General features: G+C 38.6%; 1 protein-coding gene across 2 annotated transcripts in view; it reads right to left on the reverse strand.

Moving 5' to 3' along the window:
- The window catches only part of PCSK5 (proprotein convertase subtilisin/kexin type 5), a 264,696-nt gene that overhangs the window by 123,049 nt on the left and 118,687 nt on the right, over positions 1 to 22,960 (reverse strand). For both annotated transcript variants that reach the window (XM_069775866.1, XM_069775865.1), the window contains exons 8-9: positions 16,747 to 16,959; positions 4,304 to 4,404 (exon numbers count right to left, since the gene is read on the reverse strand). In XM_069775866.1, the coding sequence (XP_069631967.1) occupies positions 4,304 to 4,404; positions 16,747 to 16,959 (314 nt within the window). The remainder of the gene's footprint in view (positions 1 to 4,303; positions 4,405 to 16,746; positions 16,960 to 22,960) is intronic.

Genomic DNA, 22,960 nt, shown 5'->3' on the forward strand with positions numbered 1-22,960 from the left:
CAGATTAATACTTCCATTTCAGGTTGTCCTGGTTTCAGCTGGGATAGAGTTAATTGTATTCCTAGTAGCTGGTACAGTGCTATGTTTTTGAGTTAGGTATGAGAAGAATGTTGATAACGCTGACGTTTTCAGTTGTTGCTAAGTAATGTTTAGTCTAAAGTCAAGGATTTTTCAGCTTCTTATGCCCAGCCAGCGAGAAAGCTGGAGGGACACAAGAAGTTGGGACGGGACACAGCCAGGGCAGCTGACCCAAACTGGCCAACGGTGTATTCCATACCATGGGACGTCACATCTAGTATAGGAACTGGGGGGAGTAGGGGCAGGAGGATCGCCGCTCAGGGACAAACTCGGCATCGATTGGCAGGTGGTGAGCAACTGCACTGTGCATCACTTGTATATTCTAATCCTTTTATTATTACTATTATAATTTTATTAGTGTTATCTTTATCATTATTAGTTTCTTCTTTTCAGTTCTGTTAAAGTGTTCTTATCTCAACCTTTGAGTTTTACTTCTTTTCCTGATTTTCTCCCCCATCCCACTGGCTGGGGGGGAAGTGATGAGCAGCTGCGTGGTGCTTAGTTGCTGGCTGGGGTTAAACCACAACACAGGTGCTATTTCTTACTCATGTAAACTGCAGTTTACACACCATGGGTTGGAAAACATGCATTGGCTTACAGACACTGGAGCATGCTGTTCACTTGGGGGTGTACAATGTATTCTTCCATCAGCAAGATATTTTTTTTTTTAATTTGGCTTCTCCAAAGGAACATGGCACAATGCCCACTGGAACAAATGTGGGCATACTGTCTCTCCTGACTCTGATTCACCCAAATCCCAAATTCAAACCTTTCATCAATGAGAAAGGGTATTTCTGATATCAACAGTAGATGGTACTATGCAATGCAAACAGTTTATTTTTAGTAAGAACATTGCTGCCTCTGCTGACTGAATCATTTATATCCATAGTTGCTGGTTTACAATTATCAAAATTCAACATTATGTAATGACTAAGAAGTGCAATATACAAGCAAGCATTTATTCCTAGAGCCTGAACAAGATACTAGATACACTGGGAACCATCAGATAAAACAATTAACTACCTGAATACCATAAGAAAACCACAGAATATCAAGATCAGGAGATATCTTTCTTTGTATGACAGTTGTTGCATATCTACATTTCTGCATTACACCCTTGAAGACTCCAAACAAGCAGTCTGAAACTCAGTTACACTTCTTTGGTTCCTTAAGGAAAACATGCCACTTGATACTCAAATACTGGACAAAAATTAAAAAAAGATATAAAGTTATGTTCACGTTATTTCAAATTGGGGTAGTAAGAAGACCACCATCCCAAAACAATTTGTTTCTAGGATTTCAGGAGCAGATCCCAGTTGGAAAAAACAACTAAGTGGAGGGTTCAAATCAGTAGGCAGGTAAGAAGTCCTCTATCAGTTGTTTGCCAGTCCTACCATATGGGGCTTATCAAAGAAAGAAAGTGGCAGGTTGGAGTAGAAATCTGCCTTGCTCATTTTCCATTGGTTTAATGTACCTTTGCATGTGAGTTGAAGAAACATCGTGGCTGTTCTAACTCATATCCAGGCCAGACTAGTGCTCTGTTCACCTCCTGGTGTCTTCCAGGAACAGAACTTGGCTACTGGGGAAAACTGGCCTTATAGGCTCAAAACCCTTCCATGGTATAATTTGTTGTGTTTTCCAGCACAAAGTGGAATGAAACGACACATTATTACAGATATATTCAAGAAGTGTTCAGGACTAAGTACTCCAATTTTTAAGCGGCCTGCTGCACGAAGAGCATAATCAACCTTGCAAAACCCCTTTCCAACTAGTCTTTTTAAAAAATCTCATATACACACTACTGCTATTAGCACAGGCATTAATATGGAATCTAAGGAGAATCTATGTAAATGCAAACTCTATTTCAATGCAAACTAGTTCCAGTAAGCCCTTACACTAAGCCACAATATCATGTGTCCTTTACATGCCATATACTTTAAAAGTATTGGAGAAAATACCTAAGATGGCTTCAAAACTTCTTTTTGTATACTTTAATTCCTAGCATTTAATTAGGATCACCTAAATTCGCAGGTATCACAGGTGAAAAATACAACTGAATTTTCAAATATGGTAAATAAATAAAAATTACCTTTCAGGAACTGTTTAAAATAATCTGAAGATTTCATACAAACAAATCCCAGACATTAAAATTGAATCTATTATGATATGATCTCCTTGTAATATTAAAGGCCTTACTTCATAATCTATAACTTCACAAGACCAAAGGTTTCTCAAGTCCTAGGACTGGATTAATTTATGGGAAAAATCAGCATGGGAAACCTGGAAATATTTCTCTCCTTAGTTTCCTTTTTTTTAAAATTTTTTTTTCTTTTTTCTTTCATGGCTGTGTTCAGAAAATTGGTTGTAAGTACACATAGGAGAAAAAAGTTAGTGAATGGCATACAAATTAATAAAACTACCTTTATGGTATTATTAATATAATTCCCTTGGCTCTATTCAAATAGACAGGCTAAGATTTGGAAATAAGTAAGAGCCCTCCACATACCGACACTGAAAGAAGGCAAAATCAATACATTTTCACCCCGAACCTCTTGTTAGCACCATGCAACAGAGTACTACAAATACAAAAAAGTGGCTAGGATCTTTAGTCACTGGCACATTTTGTCTCCATCACCATATGTGAAGCTTTGATACAGTCTTTTGTTCCTATCATTGCCACTATTAATTTGGAAAAAAAACCCCAAACTAGTCCATAGGCAATAACATGGATTTTCCATTGGTATAGTTACCAAAGCTCACAGAGAAAAAAGGTTGTAAGCTTCTCAGTGTGTTTTAAGATGTCACATCAGTAATAGCTTGGTTGTAGGTAGTGTGCTATAACTCTTTGAAACTTTCAATTACAACAATCATTTGTTAGAAAATGCACACAAAATATCATATAAAATACAGAGAATAAATTACAAGCAACCTCCGTTCATGAAGAAATAATTAGAAAAACTTTCAGCAGAGTGAAATTTACACAGATGAAATTTTATCTGCATGGGCAGACTGTTTAGAATGAATTTAAGGATTTAAAAACTGAGATTAAGAAGAGATTTAACAGCTTTTTTAAAAAAATAATAGCATTATATTAACTTTTCAAAATGCCTTTGTTTCTATTGACTTCATTAAGAAAAATCTAATTCTAATGATACAAGCACCGCACCACTTAAGATTATGTCAGCTCTTCAATTACTAACTCTTATTCTCACGACTGTAACTCAACAGCAAAAAAGTATTCTGCATTGAATATTGGCCCATGATTTCTTCAAAAAAACAACATTAGAGATGGAAACATAATTCTGCTACAAGGAATTACATACAATTTGAAATTACTATTGTGTGCAAATTTTTTACTTCCTTCAAAGGAACTGGCTGCCCCCAGAGGAAACTAAATTTCTTCAGAATTTAATAGAATCAATCTCCTAGCACTTAGAAACATTTGATTTCAAGCAGGATTTGGGGTGGTGCATTCCACCTTAGACCTGCTTATATTATCCAACACAGCGCAAAGTAATACAAAAGGTTTTGAAATACAGATTTACCTGATAAATCTCCAGTATTTCTGCTGCTCCATGAAGCACATTAAAGATATATATTAGACACAAAGGACAAAATCCTGCAGTTGAGAAAATGCTTGTAAGACAGAAACTTTGCTGAGCTAAAGATAAAAGGACTATGGAGCTACACTATCTATGGTTTTTACAGCTGAGGAACTTAACCCATTAGAAAAAACAGATGTGTGTCAGCATGCACAAATTGAGAATTTTTATTTTTCATACTATATTAATTTCTGTTCATGGTAGCCTAGCACCATTCCAAAACTTTCTTCAGTGTTCAAGAACGGACACTGCCAAGAGGAGCCTGATGAATGCAAGAGGCAACCTATAGTAGCCTGCAGATTACGGCAGATCTAGGCAGCACTGTGAGGGTACTGTAAGATATTTTGAGGATGCTGTACATCATGTATTGGAAAATACCTGTGCTCAACACCATTTCAAGTTATTTCAACACTGAGTACTCTGTCATCATTCCACGGTGTCAGCTTTCTTGCATGTGAAATAAGCACGCAGATTTTTCCTGCCCTTGGAAGGGTACTGTGACTTACTACAAGGTTTCCAAAGCACTTTGAGATCCTGGGATAAAGGTTCTGGATGAGTGAGAAAGATCTTTCTGTATGCTTAATTTTTTAATTTTTTTTTTCAGAGTATAACTCAGATCTTACTTTGCTTCCAGTGCCAGTGCAATGATGCCTGCAGCCATAGGTGCAGAAGCTGAGGTTCCAGTATGGCTGTCTGTGCAACGCTGCCTCAGGTCTGTAGTGATCTGGAAGAAATTGAATGTGTGAAATTTAGAACACAGCTTCAGAAATCAGAACAGGTTTCATTTGCTCGAATGAGTCGCATGTATGTGGAGGGTATTTCCTTCTTTCATTGCAAGGAAAGGAAAAAAAAAGGTGTCTGAATACATGCATGACGTTAGATGTTCTGAGTTTGAAGTCACTTGTGAACTTGGAGAAGTGTTCTCTGCATTGCACTGAAAACATAACCTGGTCTCTATTTTTTTCATGGCATGATCAACTAAAAGACTTGTAAATTAGCAAAACAGCAGAGGGTTTTAAAACTGCACAATTACAACTCTGCCCTTCTATTTGCATTTATACAGCACTTTCCACCCAAGAATCTCAAAGTGCTTTACAAACAGGAATGAACTAAATCTTACAGTGCTCCTTATATACAGACTGGTTATGCCCATTTTAGAGACTATGAAAGAGGTATGGAGGGGTTAATTAGGTTGCCTTAAGTCACACTGGAAGTATGCGACAGAGTAGAGTACAGTTCGGCTCATGCTAAGCCCCATGTTTAATCCTTCTTTCATGCCTTATGCAATAATTCACATGAAATTAAGCAACAATTCTTTGGAAAATCCTGATGTAATCACAAATTTGGCCTAGACATCACCAGCCAATTAGTTATTTGCAGCTTTAAATTGTTATGTGTTGCTTAATTATATGCTGCCACATATTTTTATATATAATCTAAGTGGTTGTATAAACTGTAATGTGCAATACCAACTAGAGACAGTCTTCTACTTCGTGTTAGGTCGTTATTATCTCATAATGAATTTTAAGCAGATTCTTTATGTAAGACAGTAAATCACATACAAAAACTGTGTTTAGTCTAAATTCTGCTTCTTTCAAGCAATGTTAATCTATAGTGATTCTAATCCATGCTCTTTTTCCCAAAGAAGTGGCTTCTAGCAAGAGCGAGGCAGTACAGACAAGAAGTCATGACTACCTAACAGAAGCTCAAGCAAAATCCATACAGACTTGAGAACAATTCCTAGCAGACAGCAGTCCACACCACAGCATGGAAACCTCCATGAAGGTGGCAGAGTGAATGACCTGTGATGGCAAACATTATTCTCAGCATTTCAGGTGATCCCTGAGATTCAGTCACTATGAGACATAAAATATCTGCCTGAGAGGCAGTGGAGAAGTTACTTACACAGCTTCCTACCTAAGTATACAGAATTATTGTGTCACCATTTCATCAAATTCACTAGTATCATACTTCATTTGCAACACAGATATGCACAAAGATGGGAGAAGGAGAGGATCAGAAGATTGGAAAATCATAAAAAAACACAGGGCATGTAAAAATGCCTGTCTAGCTTTGAAATTGGAAGCTATGCAAAATATGATCTGTAAAAAGAGCCACATCCCATCTGGGCAGAATACAAGCAATTGCATGTAGGAAGTATAGGTTTCACACATTTGCATTAGCCATATTCACTAGTCTATATATTACATAATTTGTATAAGGCTGCTGAAAGGTCTCACAACATGTAAGCATACGCAAGCTAACACAAAAGATTTCTAATAGAGAAGGAGCTAACAGCACCCAGGAAATGATTGTTGAAGGCAAGTAGTAAGCAAGTGAAACAATATGGAAGCTTCCAGAAGTTGAAAAATATGGATTAAAGCATTTATAATGTCATATCCTTAATTTAGGGAAGCTACCACGGGCCAGATTTCTTGAATAATGAAGTCTAGAAAGACACCCCACCCCACCCCCCGTGTTAAATAATTTCTTTCATCTGTCATCAGCTAAAAGTTGAACCCCATAAATAAAATATTCATATCATTTCTTTATCTCTTGCCTTGTCTCCTATAGACCCTGTATTAATTTAGACAATGAAAATTAATAGTGTTGGAAAAACCTTTATGCATGCAAATTCTAGAAATACCCTGACCATATTAAGAGATGAAACTGCAGCAGGAACAGCCCTAACACTACATTGCATATGTGTGCAAATGGAAGTAGTGATTTTGCAGGTGGGATTAACATGTCCAGGGACTACAGGATTACATGCACACAAATAGAGACATACAAGATTCAGGTATCTCATTTGGAAAAACACTGGTCAGTGCTGTGGCGAGGAGTGGAAGTGAAGCCAGGAAAAAGAGAGGGCAGAAAAAGGGACTAATACATGCTTGTCTCTTTTGTAGCCTGGTACCTTGTCCCCTGCAAAAAAGTGGTGCAGCAGGTGCTTTCCTCGGAGGACCAAAGGGTAGCAAAGCCTACAGGAGGTCAGGCAGGTAGAATTGCCCTCATAGCAGCTTTTCTTCAAGAGACAGCCTCTCTCAGTACAGTGAAAAGCACACTGCATTGTGTTACCTGTGTTTCTCATCCTCTGGAAGATCACGCTTCCAGAGTGTTTTTATTGTCCTGTAGCTACAGCTATCAAGTATAGTAAAACATGACACCTCCTTATTTGGCAACACTGTCTCTCACGTTCTAAGTGGATGCTGTGGCAGCAGTTTGAACTACAGACCCTTATCTCCCTCTTTCACTCAGCAAATATTTCAGCAGAAAATGTGTAGGGAAATCTTCCGAAGTGGAAATCCCATTTGAGCTATTTGAAAGGAAGGTTACTGAAAGGAGCTGAGATGTTTAGGTGTAAATTACCTCCAAGATCTGAGGCATGTTTTTCAGCACTATGGATTCACTGTCAGAAAAGTGTCACATCTGAGAAGAAAAGAGTACAGGACCACCGACAGGTGAGCAAGTTTCAAGAAGAAAAATGGTGCCCCAAGTTCCTGAACCATGTAAGGGCAACATCATTAATCAGAATAAAAGGATTTGACAGCACCATGAAGACGTCATTCCTATCAATACGGTGGGGAGAAAGAGAAATTTTGGAATCTTTTGTTGAGTACAACACATTTGTATGCTTCAAATATACCATTGTAACAACTGCTGATCTATAAAAATACTGATCAGACTGCCCAAGTGTTTTGGGTCTGTGTTGTAGGGTTTTGGTAGGGGGGCAGGGGCTGCAGGGTGGCTCCTGTGAGAAGCTGCTAGAAGCTTCCCCAGCTTCAAGTCAGGCCCGTCTCTGGGCAAGGCTGACCCCATCAGCGACAGTGGTAGCGCCTCTGGGAGAACAGATTTACAAAGGGAAACCTGCAGTGGGGGAGGAGATTGGAATGTGGAGTAACCCCTCTGCAGACACCGAGGTCAGTGCAGAAGGAGGGGAGGAGGTGTGCCAGAGGAGGGGATGCCCCTGCAGCCCATGGTGAGAAGGCAGGCTGTTCCCCCTAGCCCATGGAGGGGAGCGGGGGAGCAGATGGCCACCTGCAGCCCAGGGAGGAGCCCACGCTGGAGCAGGGGATACCCCCAAAGATGGCCGTGACTCCATGGGAAAGCCTGCGCTGGAGCAGTCTGTGCCTGAAGGACTGCAGCGCACGGAAGGGACCCACTCTGGAGCAATTTGTGAAGAACTGCAGCCTGTGGAAAGGACTCACATTGGAGAAGTTCATAGAGGACTGTCTCCCACAGAAAGGACCCACGCTGGAGCAGTTTATGAAGAACTGCAGCCCGTGGGAAGGACTCATGTTGGAAAAGTTCATGAAGGACTGTTTCCCATGGGAGGGACCCCATGCTGGAGCAGAGGAAGAGTGACGAGTCCTCCCCCTGGGGAGTAAGGAGCAGCAGAGACAATGTGTGATGAACTGACCACAACCCCCATTCCCCATTCCCCTGCACTGCTGGGGGAGGAGGTAGAGAGAACCGGGAGTGGAGTGGAGCTGGGAAAGAGGGAGGTGTGGGGGTAAGGTGTTTTAAGATTTGGTTTTACTTCTCATTATCCTTGCTTTGATTTGATTGGTAGTAAATTAAATTGATTTTTCCCAAGTTGAGTCTGTCTTTTGCCCATGAGCATAATTGTTGAGTGATCCCTCCCTGTTGTTGTCTTGACTCATGAGCATTTCTCTATATTTTCTCCTCGTCCCACTGTGGGGGATGAGTGAGTGAGCGGCCTCATGGTGCTTTGTGCTGGGCTTAAACCACGACATCAAGAGAAATCTATGCAGTATTTCTAGGGCCATGAGTTATATCCACTTCTAAATCTTTTGAATCATCTAGATTTGACTGAAGACAATGACAATGTTTCTGGTACTGGCCTAGTTTAATCAACATGAAATTAGCAACCTTGGACAGATGCCCTGATGAAAGGCAGACAAAAACGATATGAATTACCACAATGCACTGTAATACCTGCCATATGCAGAAGCTCAACAGCTTGCAAAAATCCATGCATTTATTAAATAAAAATCTCTAGACACACAGTAATAGTTTTATAGAAGCAACTTGCTATGAAGAATTAAGGAGATGCCATTTCTGTACAGTCATTATTAAGGTTGCATCATCAATCTTTCCATAGTTTCACTAATTGGGAGGTTAATTACTATGGTCAAAAATGGGATTTCCCTTAGCAGAGAACATGCTCACTCTTCCTCTCCCAAGCCTCTGCATCTCCTGCTATTTGCTATTTCATATTTCATAACATGAGCTTTCTGAACTGATTGAACCATTTTTTACCTTCTGCTGCAGTTCTTCAAGATATGTTGATTTCTATGACCTGTGTCCCTAGAATTGACAAGGGTTTAACAAAACTCTACTGTTCCTTCTCACATCCCTTGTGTATCTATCTGTATCTATCCAAAATTGAAGGTGCCATGTTGTGTGGATCTTGATACCCTGAGAGAGTTTCTGAACAACAGGCTTTTTTTTGTGTTTTAAGAACTGGTAGGAGACGGGGTGTTTTCGGTGTTTTTGTTTTAAGTTCTGCTTAGAGCAGAAGCTAGTCAGCAAGGCAGAAATATATTTTAGAAGAGAAAGAAACTCAGGAGATAAATAGGCATTTTTTAGAAAATTAAGTAAGTGGAACATTAAGCAGAAAGGTTATTTTCAGAAGGTAAGTCATATAATAGATTTATAAATTATATCTGTGAGGGACTTTCATATGTAAATTCTTTAGTGCTTTAAGAAATAATTTGAAAAGGGAATTCAAAGGAAATGTGATGCATTTGTGCAACATGTTTGATAAATGAAAGGCCCATATAGATAACTATATTAGGTGGTGCTTAACCTAACCTAGCTGCATGGTCTAGAGTGGGGAAGCTATCTTCCAGCACTGTCCTATAGTATTCAAAATAGCAGAGAAGAGAATAATAGGAAAAAATACCTTGACAACTGTATATTATTAGCCAGTACTTCTGCACTCACTCTGTTATGAGAGATAACCTCTATAAAGAAGTATATTTTTATGGTCTTTACCTACTGTTCATTTGCCTTTGTCCCAGAGTGTGAGTTTCTGTGCTTATACCTATGCCAGCACTTTGCAGCTACTCTTGAAAATACCTAAAAGTAATTCTAGTTCTTTTCCCGAAGAGTCCATGTAAAAGGCATACATTCAGCTGCATCTCTTTTCCCTAAGAGTCCATGTAAAAGGCATACATTCAGCAGCATCTGTGAAATGTTTGTACACTTTGGGCATGTTAATACATCCAAAGATTGGAAACTTGGTCCATAATGGGCTAACAGTTACTGCAGTAAAATTTGGTAGAGCATAAACTCAAGCACACTTGGAGTACCTTCCCTGAGCAACAAGGAACTCATGCAAGATGGTAACATCAGTGTGTGTTTAAATGTAATTGTTAGCTCAGATTATTTCAGGCCAGAATTTGCTTCCATTTATTTTAGTTCAAAATCACTAAAAAAAGCTCCATATGGAAAACAGATTTGTGCAGATGAAATTATGTTCTTAAGTTATAATTGTACAAGACTGAAAAAACCCTCCAGACTAGAAAACCTTGTAAAATTGTTACATCCTATATTTGTAACAAGCAATTATAAAAACATGTAGTAATGAAAAGAGGAAAAAAAGAGTCTTTTGTGTAGTTATAAAAGTGTGGGTGCTTCTATTAGTCCATATCAAAACCAAACCACTTTAATAAGACTTTTTAGTGCACACGGTGAGTGTCTAACATTGGTTATGTTTGTTGACCTACCTTATAATACACATATTGGATAGAAAAAACAGAAAAGGAAAAAAAAATATATTAAACTGAAGAACTGCAAGGAAAAATATGAAGGAACTATGTAACATGACACTGTACAGTTGTAACCATTCACTGTTCCTTAACCATGGATAGGTATTTCTGTACTAAAACATTGCAGAATCTCACATGATTTTGGAGTTTGTTCTGAGTTACATGACAAAAAGTAAGAATGAGCTCATTTGATTCTGATTGTAATCCCCACACCAGGTCACTTCTTCCTGATTTACTGCAGTAGTATTTTTGTTTCCTATTTTGAATATAGGACTCTCACTCCAAAAAAACAAATCACCATACGCCTTGATCAAATACTGTTACTCTTTTCATGTTATGGCATGAAGTTGAGCCTTTCATAGCTAACTTGTATATTGCATACAAATTTATATGCATAATAGAATTTGGAGAATTGAAATTTAATAATAATCTTTCTATTCTTCTTCAATTGTTATTTTTCCCTTTAAACTCACTACAAGCTCTAAGCTTTTTGTGGAAAGATATGAAGACAATCTGACTCAAAAGGAGCAGCAGTCTAAACAAAAGTGTCAGAAACACAGTGAGAAAGATGTGTGGTACAACAATTAAAACAAATACATATCTTCTTTATGCATTTATGACATAATGCATATTTATTTATCCATTTATGACTCTTTTAGCATTTTGTAGCAGTTGAAAAACTTTGTCCTCAAAATTTTCAGTTCTGTCTTTAGTTCAGTTCTTGTTTCAAACAAGACTTCTCTCTAAGGTAAATGAGGTTTGATAGGTTCTTTAGGAGGATTGGATTTTAGTAGACAAGTTGGAGAAGAGAATACCAATACTACCATTATTGGTCTCAAAATCAGGCTATCGGCAATATAGTCACACAGGTGAGAGCAATGTCCCTGTCTCCATGTGTGTACGTGTTGAAAGGACTGATTAATACTCAGTTTGAAAAGCTGGCTTCACTATTTCATGTTATTCCTCACTGGGCTGTAGCATAACAGAAGCACGTAGTTGTTATCCCTTATGAGGGTAACTGGTTTACACACAACACAGACAGAAAGCTATTGACTACATCTACTGTACACTGTTCTGTTTTGTCACTGAAAGTGTCTGGAGGGGGAACAAGCTTGCCTGGCTTTAAATGCCAAGTACCAGTAGTAAAACACCCTCAGATAGGTTGTGTGTTTCAGAAGTCAATTGATAATATAGTACAGGAAAAAAAGTCTTGGAGGGAATATTTATGGTCTGATATTCAGGCATTTGAGATCAGTGAATCTTATGGCACAAGCAACATCAAAGTGGCTTTGCACAAGAGTAGTCAAGGGTAAATTAAGTTCTGGTAAAGAAAGGATCAACAGATTTGAGTTAATTCATATGGCTCCTCAGTACACTTATGCTTTTTCCATTCACTGTGCAAAATGATGCACTCTGTAGGAATAATCTAAAATCGATACATGCAACTGGATTGCTCCCAAAAGAATGGAGGATCCAATTAGTAAAAGCAATCAGTGCTTACAGAATTGAAGGATTTCAATTAAAAGTTATTTTTACTTATCTCTGATAGCATGTGTGAGATCTCCTATGAGGATTCCACATTAAGGACATTTTTAAAGAGGCATATCTTTAAATCTTTTCAATAATGTTTATGTAAAATCTCTTCATTATTTCCCTAATTAAGGGATAATGTATGTTCATTCTATATATAATAATTAATCTCTCCTTTGTAAAGTATACCTTTCAAAAATCTTATAATAAAATATCAAACTGCAAGTATTAGCACAGTGCATAAATTCTAGAAGTGATGAGTACTATACTTCAGTAAACTAAAAATTTATCTATTCTTGTGTTACATAAGAAAGTCTTTAACAATAAAGGTGAGATCACCTCCAGATGTTTCTGATGCTAGAACAAATCATAAGGGAGTGACACATCAGAAATAAGCAATGGTCACTTACTGAAATAGTAAATCTGTTAAAGCAGAATGTCCATGTTAATTGAAAAGAATGGAAGACAATCATCAAGAAAACTACAGCTATTAAAAAAATCAGAGGAAAGATTAAATCTGTTAAGTAGAAAACCACAAATAAGGACTGAGAAACATACAGATATTTTACTAGAATATAAAAAAAATAAGCAAGGATATTGCTTTGGGTTTGTGTGGCAGGGTTTTGGTAGCTGGGCAGGGCCTGCAGGGGTGGCTCCTGTGAGAAGCTGCTAGAAGCTTCCCCAGCTTCAAGTCGGACCTGCCTCTGGCCAAGGCTGAGCCCATCAGTAACAGTGGTAGCGCCTCTGGGAGAACAGATTTAAGAAGGGGAACCTTCAGCAGGGGAGGAGATTGGAATGTGAGAGGAACACCTCTGCAGACAGCAAGGTCAGTGAAGAAGGAGAGGGAGGAGGTGCACTGGAGGAGGGGATGCCCCTACAGCCCATGGAGGTGAGCAGGGAGAGCAGATGCCCACCTGCAGCCCGTGGAGGACCTCAAGCTGGAGCAGGTGGATGCCCCAAGATGGCCATGACGCCAGGGGAAAGCCTGCGCTGGAGCAGTCTGTGCCTGAAGGACTGCAGCCCACGGAAAGGACCCACGCTGGAGCAGCTCATGAAGGACTGCAGCCCATGGGAAGGACCCATGTCAGAGAAGTTTGTGGAGAACTGTCTCCTGTGGGAGGGACCCCATGCTGGAGCAGAGGAAGAGTGACGAGTCCTCCGCCTGAGGAGGAAGGAGCGGCAGAGACAACGTGTGATGAACTAACCCCAACCCCCATTCCCCATTCCCCTGCACTGCTGGGGGAGGAGGTAGAGAGAACCGGGAGTGGAGTGGAGCTGGGAAAGAGGGAGGTGTGGGGGTAAGGTGTTTTAAGATTTGGTTTTACTTCTCATTATCCTTGCTTTGATTTGATTGGTAGTAAATTAAATTGATTTTTCCCCAAGTTGAGTCTGTCTTTTGCCCATGAGCATAATTGTTGAGTGATCCCTCCCTGTCGTTGTCTTGACCCATGAGCATTTCTCTATATTTTCTCCTCATCCCACTGGGAGGGGGAGGAGTGAGCGAGTGGCCTCATGGTGCTTTGTTGCTGGCTGGGCTTAAATCACGACAGATATACTGGTCAACAAAACTAGTATTGACATGTGCAAGAAGTAATAAATAAATTAAAAAGTGAATAAAAGATGACGTTGATAGCAATGAATGAAAACTAAAAGATAGAAGGTACATAGAGGTGGTAAGGAAACACAAAGGTCAAATGGTGAAGTCTACAAGAACAAAGTAAAGTATAAGGATGTTATATTTTCAAATACATCAGAAGCAAAAGAACCCCCAAATCAATATTATTTTAATTGTCCGGAAATAATAGAATAGTTAACAGCAGTGTATAGTAAATGGCTATTTCACTGAATGTTCCTTTCTGGAAAAAAAATCTAAATGAAGTTTTCAGAGCATACAAAGATGATAAATCATATTCCTATTTATAACTGTTTTAAATAGCAAGTTTAAATCAGGAAGTTTGGAAGCACTAAAGACTTTTACAAGAGCTGGAAAGGGAACATGTTAGACTATACTGTTGATTTTAGGAAGTGTTTGAACACTGGAGAAGTTCCAGAAGATTGAAAGAAAAACCACACAGTGTCACTATTTTGAAAGGGTAAGCACTATTGTCCTAATAATTTCATCTACTTGCCAAGTTTTTACCTAGTGTAAAAGAGCTGATACAGTATTAAACTAATTATTAATAAATTAATTAACTAGTAGTGTATTTAATGGTGGATGACATAAGCTGCTGAAAAGAGAGCTTGCCAAAGTGCTGCAGTATTTTTTTTCTGGCCAACATTTTGGTTGAAAGTAGTACAGTCAGGATTCTACAAGACACATAATGTGATACTGCACATTGAAAAAATTTTAAAATTATTTAAATTTAAGAGATTAAAAATGTATATGACACATAATACATAGATATAAAATGGGATAATTATGAGGTCTCAAAATGTAAGCATATATGAGAAATCAGATACATACTTAGAAGCAGAGAAATGATATATATGCTCATAGCACATACAAGAAATGAGCCTGGTTTCTAATTAGGCCTTCTACAATTTGGTTCTTGGCCTTAGTATGACCTAAAGCTTTTATCAAAGACCTAGAAGAAAACACCAGCACCTTCTGATGAACGTTGCACTTGAAGAAACTTTCAAGAAAGAGAAAGTGATAATGAGGGCTAGTCTGGATTGAGCACTAAACCAGTATACGCAGTGGTAAATGGTGCAATAAAGAGAGACCATAGCTACCCTCATATCTGTCCTTGGACCACCAGCTCCAAAAAAGAGAAGCAGCAGCTCTGAAAGCAGGTTGGGCATCACACAACAATGAACACATTACATGACAGTGAAGCTAACAAGTCTCAGTCAGGCTTAATGTATAAAGAGAGTGGAACTGAGCTGGCACTCACAGATGCACTGATACTGCTACTACCTGACTGGTGTGTCCAGTTTGGATGCTCAAGGCTCATAAAATGGGAGAGGGTTTACAGGAAAACATGCTTTATACAGAATGATGCAAGAAGCTTACCTTCATTTATCAAAAGGGATTAACTAATTGGGCTACATGGGTAGAAAGACTTTAGACAACTAGAGTGACCTTCATATTAGCAATAAAATATGTGACACAACCAAATGCCTAGAAATTGAAGCTAGAGGAGCTCAGATAGCAAACAAGAGAAGTTTTTAAATGGCAATGGGTAATTAAAACCACTTGCCCTAAATTTAAGTGGAATTTCTGTCACTGGAAACTTTGAAAGCAAGATTGATTGTCTTTATAAAAATTATAGTCAAGTTGATAGCAGCTGCTGGATTTGAAGGACTCAGGGAAGTCCTACAGAGTCAGCTAAGCAAGAGGTCAGGCTGGCAAACCAGAATCGCATCTGTTCACCTTATATTGCATTATCTCACTTAAACATGAAGAAGTTAGTGAAGGTCTTTTGAAGGACAGTAGAGGGAATTTAATCACAGAAGTGAGGACTGCTAGGAGATGGAGTAATTTCTTTTCTTTATTATTATTTATCAGGGAGAACAAGAAACATGCCAGGAAGAGAGATAAGGTTTCAGTGAAGAGAAGCAAGTTAAGAACAGAAAAATTACTGGAACGAAGAAGTACCTCAGAACAAGTTTAAAACAAAAGTTAGATCATCTGAAAATAAGGAAGAATCCAAGAAGGGATGGCCAGCATCCCAGAATCCTGAAAGACAAGGCAGACAGTATTAAAAAAACATAGCTGCAAGAATTTTTAACTCCTCACTGACACCAAGAGAGGTGTCTGCTAAGGACCAGAAAGAAGGTAATATTAGATGGGTGCTTTAGAAAACATCTGGGGGGGGGGAACCCAAATTTCTAAATTTTCTGATCAGGAAGAAATTAAGGTCTGGAAGTTATAGACTAGAATAAATAAGCAGGGAAGAGAACAATATCAGCAAACCTGATTAATCCTAGTACAAGGGTTTAAAAGGTTAAAAGGAGTAGTATATTGAATATTGGAAAGCATATTGAATGCACTCAAATTGAAAAAGCAGATACAGCCTACAAATAGAAATGGTATCAATAGATTATCGAACAGAATTAAAATAATTTGTTGGTTTCCAGCCAAGATGAGAACATAATGGAAAATGGATGCTGGCTGTTTAAGAATGAGATGAGGAACAATACAGGAAAGATGACCATTGAGCTTAATCTTGCTTACAATATATCAGCTAGCTGAAATAGGCAGCAATATGACTAATAACTGACCATCACTGAATATAAAAGAGGAATGATGCTGGATCAAAATAAATCTGAGAAAATAGAGAGGTACATAGAAAAACTGCTATTACCATGTGTGTAAAATACGAAAAGTATTGATAACTGGATTAAAAACAAAAGGAAGATACATTCTCAGGCCTACTGATGGGCCACAAGATATTGGTAATGAAAGAAATCTGTTTCGGTGGCAGTGGCAATAGGATCTTTGAAAGCATCACTCAGAGTTGACAGTAACTAGGTGAGTGGAAAAACCTGCTGTGAATTGGGTATACCTGCACTGCATTAGACTGCAATATGCAGAGATACCCATGCTGGTTTCAAAGAGCTGTATGGTGACTCCAACCAAGTAACACACTGTGGCTAAATGAACTTGCCCACATATGATTTTTTTTCTAAAGCAGTCTATTAATTAGTATAAATGAGGTCTCTTTCTCTCCTTCTCCCCAAAGTCACTGTGCAAAACACAAACCCATATACCTAAAAAAAAAAATTAAAAACCGTACTATTTTCCTGTCGTAGGATTCCCCGCTGCTGTACGTTGTAGCTAGTGTGGATGCACACTCTTCCAGATACCATGGCTTCTTTCCACTTTCAGCTGTGCTGCTTATGGAGATAGTGTAGATGCTATTGGTGTAGCCATCACAGGAGCAGTGGTCTCGACTTCTTCCACCATTTCCAGATGCCCAAACAAAGACTGAACCTAAGCCTCTTCGTCCCTGTTTGGAAATGGCACAAAAGATTTGATTAATAATTCTTCTTTTTCCCCTCACCTGCTTACCAACAGGACTTTTCCCCCCAAAAGACATCTGATGAGAGAAAGACAACAAAAGAAACTAGCTCACTGAGAAGAATCTGAAACGAAAATAGGATTTAGCAGAGTTCAGAATGAGACACCAGAAAAATTCAGAAAATGAGTGGTATGAACACAGCTTTAGAAACAACTTTTATACAGTGTTTGTTGCTCTGCATCTACACTATCCAGCCGTACCAAGAAAGAGGTATTGAAGACTCAGAGGAAGCACTAAAACATCATACTGGGCTGGAAAAAGAAAAGAAATACCATATTTGAAACTAAAATGCTTTGTAACGCATGATATCTTTCATTTATTAGGGTGCTCTCAGCTGTTTCCTCTTGGCTTGCCTGGTGGCACTAGGTATTGTCTGGGTAGCATTATATACTGTGAACCAGAGCATCATTGTTTCACAGACACTATAAATCACAGAATCACAGAATACCTGAGGTGGGAAGGGACCTCAGATCATCTAGTCCAACCCATCTAGTCCACTATGGACGCTAAATGCACAACACAATATATAAACAAAATGGACAAAACCAAAAGATTCTTATAAATCTATTCTAATTAAGCTTTAAAGCATTAGTTCAGCATGATTTTTAAATATATGACTAGTTGGGCAAGTTACTTAGGCATATTCATTATTTCAAATGAGGACTTAAAATAGGTAACCTCACCTTGATGTTTTCTTAATACACCAAAGTTATATACTGTCCACATGAATCAAAACGTTATTGGTGGTGCAAGTACTCTTAAATAGGCATTGATACGAAAAGCGAAGATGATCAGTAACCTGTATGGCTGATATATGGGAATTTACAACTAGCAATATATGGGTTATTGGGCTTTTCCTTATTTATATTTATGTATTTCATACCAATGAATGAAATTAAGATTCATGTGACTGTACGATCTACATTAATTATGAGCACTCACTATCTGGAAGCACTTTACTGTTCAGATAGAAAGGTTCACCAAAGAGCTAAACTTTTCTTTTAATAAGCTAAATAGTGTCACCTTTTCTTACATGACATTCTCTCAAAACATGGGACATCCCTCTCAGTTATAATTATGCTAACAGTCTCATTTATACCTCATTTGCTTGCAACTCATCATGTAGCATCTACCTGGTTTTCGGGTAAGCCCACCCCTCTGTATGATAAATAAATGTTATAAGGCATAAAACACCACTTTCTGTGCATGAATTAATTGCTTGACCATGGGTGGAGTTTGTTTGTTTGTGTCTTTTTTTCTAAACAGAGTGCAACTGTGTACCACAAAAAACTGCTGTTGGACATCTACCAGGTCAACCTTAAACAATTAGCAATTCAAAGATTCATTTAATCCAGATGCTCAGAGGGGTTTCACTAGGGCTTTTTGTGCTGAGCATAACTGAACCTGCATCAATGTAAGACATTGCTTATGTAAGACATAAGAAACCCTCACAGTTCACAATCCAGGCTTGAGTTCTCAAACATTGACGAATTTCACTTTGTGAGTTAATAAAAGTATACTACCTGGAGACACTCTTCTCTCCAGCAAAATAAGTTAAATATCAAATTCTCCTGGCTAGCGTTGACATAAGGTTATGTCTCTAAAATGCAAGTTTTCATTAAAAAAACATTTCAAGCAGAGAAAAAAATCCCAGGGTGCCAAGTTAAATGTATTATGAAATCCACATTCTCCAGAAGATCAGTCTGACCAGCCAGGAAGTGTAACTATTTCAACTTCTTTTATTTCCTTCAGTTGATCTTAGCTACTACACTAACAAAAAGATGCAAAACAGCGACATTTTTTGTTGTTTTAAAGACAACCTTTATGAAGTGTTACAGCTTTCCTTCCCCACAACGTGAACTCCTGCCAAATCAAAACCCCCGTTCCCTTTGGGGTTCTTGTTCTGCCTGCTTTTCTCAGCCAGCAGGGGCTGATTCAGAGCCTCCCAAAGCCAGTGGGATGTGTTTTTTGCAACTTCATGGCGCTGGTACTGGTTTACGAACCACTTCTCTTTCATTCTACAATCTTGTCATCTCCCTTTGCATATTTTTACTTCTTACCCCTCCATTCTGAAAACATCTGATGAGACACATGAAAGGAAGGGTAAATGGAAAAATAATTTCATGCATATTCACTGATTTATTATCACAGCAGGTCAGGGAGCCAGAAATTAGGGCCCTCTGTATGTTTGTGGGGAATGGGTTGGAGGATTATGCTAAAGATACGCTGGTTCTCTACTTTCTGATGTGCTCCTGCTTGATTTTTACTGGTTTTGTTTTGGTTTCATCTCATCATCTCTTGTAATTAGATCATACTTCCCAGCAGTATTCTATTATTTGCTTTCATCTTCTGTCTCCTCAATGGTCATTTTTGGCTTGTTCGTCAATTCTGACATCTGTTTCAGAGTCATGGACAGATCCCTGTCTGGTCCTACATTGCCCTTAAAAAACAACTTCTCTCTCCTACATTCCACCCCCCCCCCCCCCCCCGCCCCGGTCAATGTTAATATATGCATAGGCAGGTAGAATACACAGAAAAAAGCATATCATACAGACACACTTCTACCTCCAGAACATGTCAAAATATTCCATCAAAACCTTTTTTTTAATGAATTTTCACAAGTATCTGCTATTTGGAAAATTTTACAGTTTTGTTCTTCATGTGCATTTCTTGAAAGCACAGTATTACGTAACTACATTTGGCCAAATTGGTACTCCGTGGGAAATTCAGAGTAATCCACCAATACAACCAAGAGAGAAGAAATGAAAATTCAGAGTAATCAAACCACAGATCCAAGGAGGAGAAAAATGGAATCTAAATATTTTGTCTGAAAGTCTATCTTGCACTTTTAAAAAAAAAGTTTTATAAAGAATATCCTCAAAAACATATGCATACAGGAAAATAACCTATCAATAACAGTCCATCTGTCATTTTTCTGCTGTCATCATCATCTGGTTTTGTCTGCAAACAGCAGTATAACATGATTTGTTCTACTCATGTAAGGAAAATCTTTTCACAGCAGGGTAAGACTGTACTTTGTGTAAATTTTGCAGGAGTAACCCTTGAATTATTAGCTTCTCTGCACAGAGAATGTGTCTATATTTCTTTAGATGCATACTTGTGCTGCTGTACTAATAATGAAAAATGAGCTGCAGAAATAGATATGTGAATACATTTTTGGGTGCAAAATGTAGTCTGGATGAAAACACGCCAATGGATGTTAGAAATTCTGCAATGCAGTATTTAAAAATTATAAACACCAATTTAGATTTTAACAGTAATGACGGGGCTTTCAAAATAACAGACATTTGCACCCAAATTTACCTTTCTATGCTGTTTTTTGTAAACAAATAATAACAAATATTTCTTCAAAACTAATATCTCCTGCAAATATATAAAGTATCAACATCTCTGTTATTGCAATAAAAAAGTACCAGGTACACTGACTAATGGAAAAGAGTATTTTCTAATACATACAAAGAAAGAATTCCCGTTCCTCTAAAACATTGCAATACTGCACATTTAACAACTCAGCATTTCACAGAAAACAACAGCATTACCTTCAGTCTAGAAAACATGCTAAAGATCTTCTTCCTAGAAGCTATCTGGCAAAGCAAATGGCAGCCTTAAAAAAAAAAAATTAAAAAAATCAAACCCCCAAACTAAATTCAACCTGACTAAAATAATGTGTCAAGTAAGTAAGTTCTGTTTTACATTTACTGCCTATTGTTAAACTACCATTTGGTTTCCTCTTTCTCCCTGTTTCCAAACACCCTGCTTTAATTCAATAGACACAGTCATGCTCAGGAAATTATAAACTTGCTAGTAACTATACCAAACAAGTAATTAGAGCAACAGCATCAGCTGTCCTACTGTATGTGAATGCCATTCCCAATTGGTCTCCTTTAAATACATGAAGTTAAATAACATTTGGACCGTGTTACAAAGTTAAGATAAACAAACATGTAAGGCACTCTGTAGCTTTTACTGTTTGTCTAAATCTATCAACTGTCATCTGCCAGATGCCCAAGGGTGTCGGGATGAAAAGTCAAGCCTTGAGCTGCCAAAGAAGCCATGTGTCATTATTATTCAAAAGCAAAGGTGCATCTACAAACAATATGAGTACGACTTGAGCAACACTAAAAGAATTAGTGAACTATAACAGAGGCATAGACCAGGGTGGAATGGGTGTGCAGCAAAGTGTGCTCAGTTCTTGTCCCATGATGTTAAAAATGCATTACCTTTTCCTCTAGGCACAGTACTGTTTCTGCTCTTCCATTTGCAATGATAGCTACGCACTCCCTCTTACAAACTCTTCACGGTGTCCATAACTGCACTTCTGCTTGTCAGTGCACGTTAGACCATTATGAAATGTTCTCCTTTTGTTTTGTCTACTTTCTTAAATTGCATAAAATCTCAGATAATTTAAAAAAAAAAAATCAAGTGTTCCATTATGGAAAAGAAAAAGTCTTTCACTGACAACTAAGACTTGCTATTGACCTAATCATAGTCCAATTTCCTATCACATTTTCTGGGCAAAGCCAGTATGCTCAACAGGCAGCTGACCTTGAATGAAATGAACTCAGGTCATTGACAAAAAGGCCTCAAGGCAGAAATTGCACCTGGAAAAGCATGGCACAAGAATGTTGGGGCATTCCCACTTTTTTCCTGCTAGTGCCTCCTTTTCCTTGGTCAGCAGGTTGTAAGCAGGGTAAGTGATATGAAAGCTCTTTTTTTTCCAGTTCAGCAGCATGGAAGGGTGAGTTTGCCAAGAACCAGAGCCAGTATGAACATGTTCGTAATGACATCTGCAGAATTTCCTAACACTATTCAAAGAACATCCCGCGCTCCAAGGGTATGTGTTTGTGTACGTGTGTGGGTATACATATAAACCACATCTTTATGAGTAAATGCCTTAGTGGTACTGGCAGGAACCATTATAAGGCAGAGGTCTTCACACACTAATCTAGGGACATCCAGTGGCCCCACATACTTTCAAGTTGCTTCCAGCACACTTCCATCTAATAAAAACAGTTTCCATCTACGAGATGTAGTTTGAGCCAGTGGAGCAAGATTTATTCACACTCTTTTGCAAAGTTTAGACTGGACATTCATTCACTGCTTTACAAGTCCTGCTGCCTTAATACAGCCTGTGAATCCTGATGTTTTCCTGCCCAGGAATCAAATGCCCCAATAACCCTCCCCCTGCCTATGGGGTGAGTCGCTGTCTCTATAAAAGTGATCAAATTTACCAAGGGACAGGGAAGAAAATGTGAAGGAGCAGGAAAGGCAGAGGAGAGAACCGCTACCTGGAGTAATTAGAGGTACAGAGGTTGCAGCCAGGGAGAGGTAATTTGGCACCAATATGCTGGAAATCTCACACCCATGAGCAGAAAACAAATCATGAAAATATAAAACAGAGAGAGAAGGAGGGACACTTGATCCACACATAGAGCCTAAACATTTAATTTCCCTTATTCTCCCCAATATTGTTCTAAAATTACTTAATGCTTCCAAGAACAAAAACTACTGCTGGGAAGTGAAATTGATCCTTACACGGAAGTTAGAAAAAGTAGCCCATGGTATGACCTCTTCCTTAAAAACTAATTTCTAAAGAGGAAGTGTTCCTAAGTGAACGTGTAGAACAGAGGTCAGTACTCTAGAGACCTAAAAAACCTACTATGCAGGCATGATTTTGAGTGCAGTGTGGTATGACCACTGTAGGACCAGTCACTAAGGATCACAGCATCCTGAGATGCACCTGTGAGAGGCAGCATCTCCTTGCTTCCAGCTTCCACCAAGTTCTGTGCTCCCTGGGAGCTGGATGCTGCTGCCTTGTGCAGAGGCACAGTGCTGCCAATCTGCTGACTGGCAGCATTTTGCTTTTGAGAAGCAGCATCTCCCAGCTCCTGCTGAGTTTCTACCAGTC

Source organism: Haliaeetus albicilla, chromosome Z, assembly GCF_947461875.1.
Source record: "Haliaeetus albicilla chromosome Z, bHalAlb1.1, whole genome shotgun sequence".
Taxonomy (NCBI): domain Eukaryota; kingdom Metazoa; phylum Chordata; class Aves; order Accipitriformes; family Accipitridae; genus Haliaeetus; species Haliaeetus albicilla.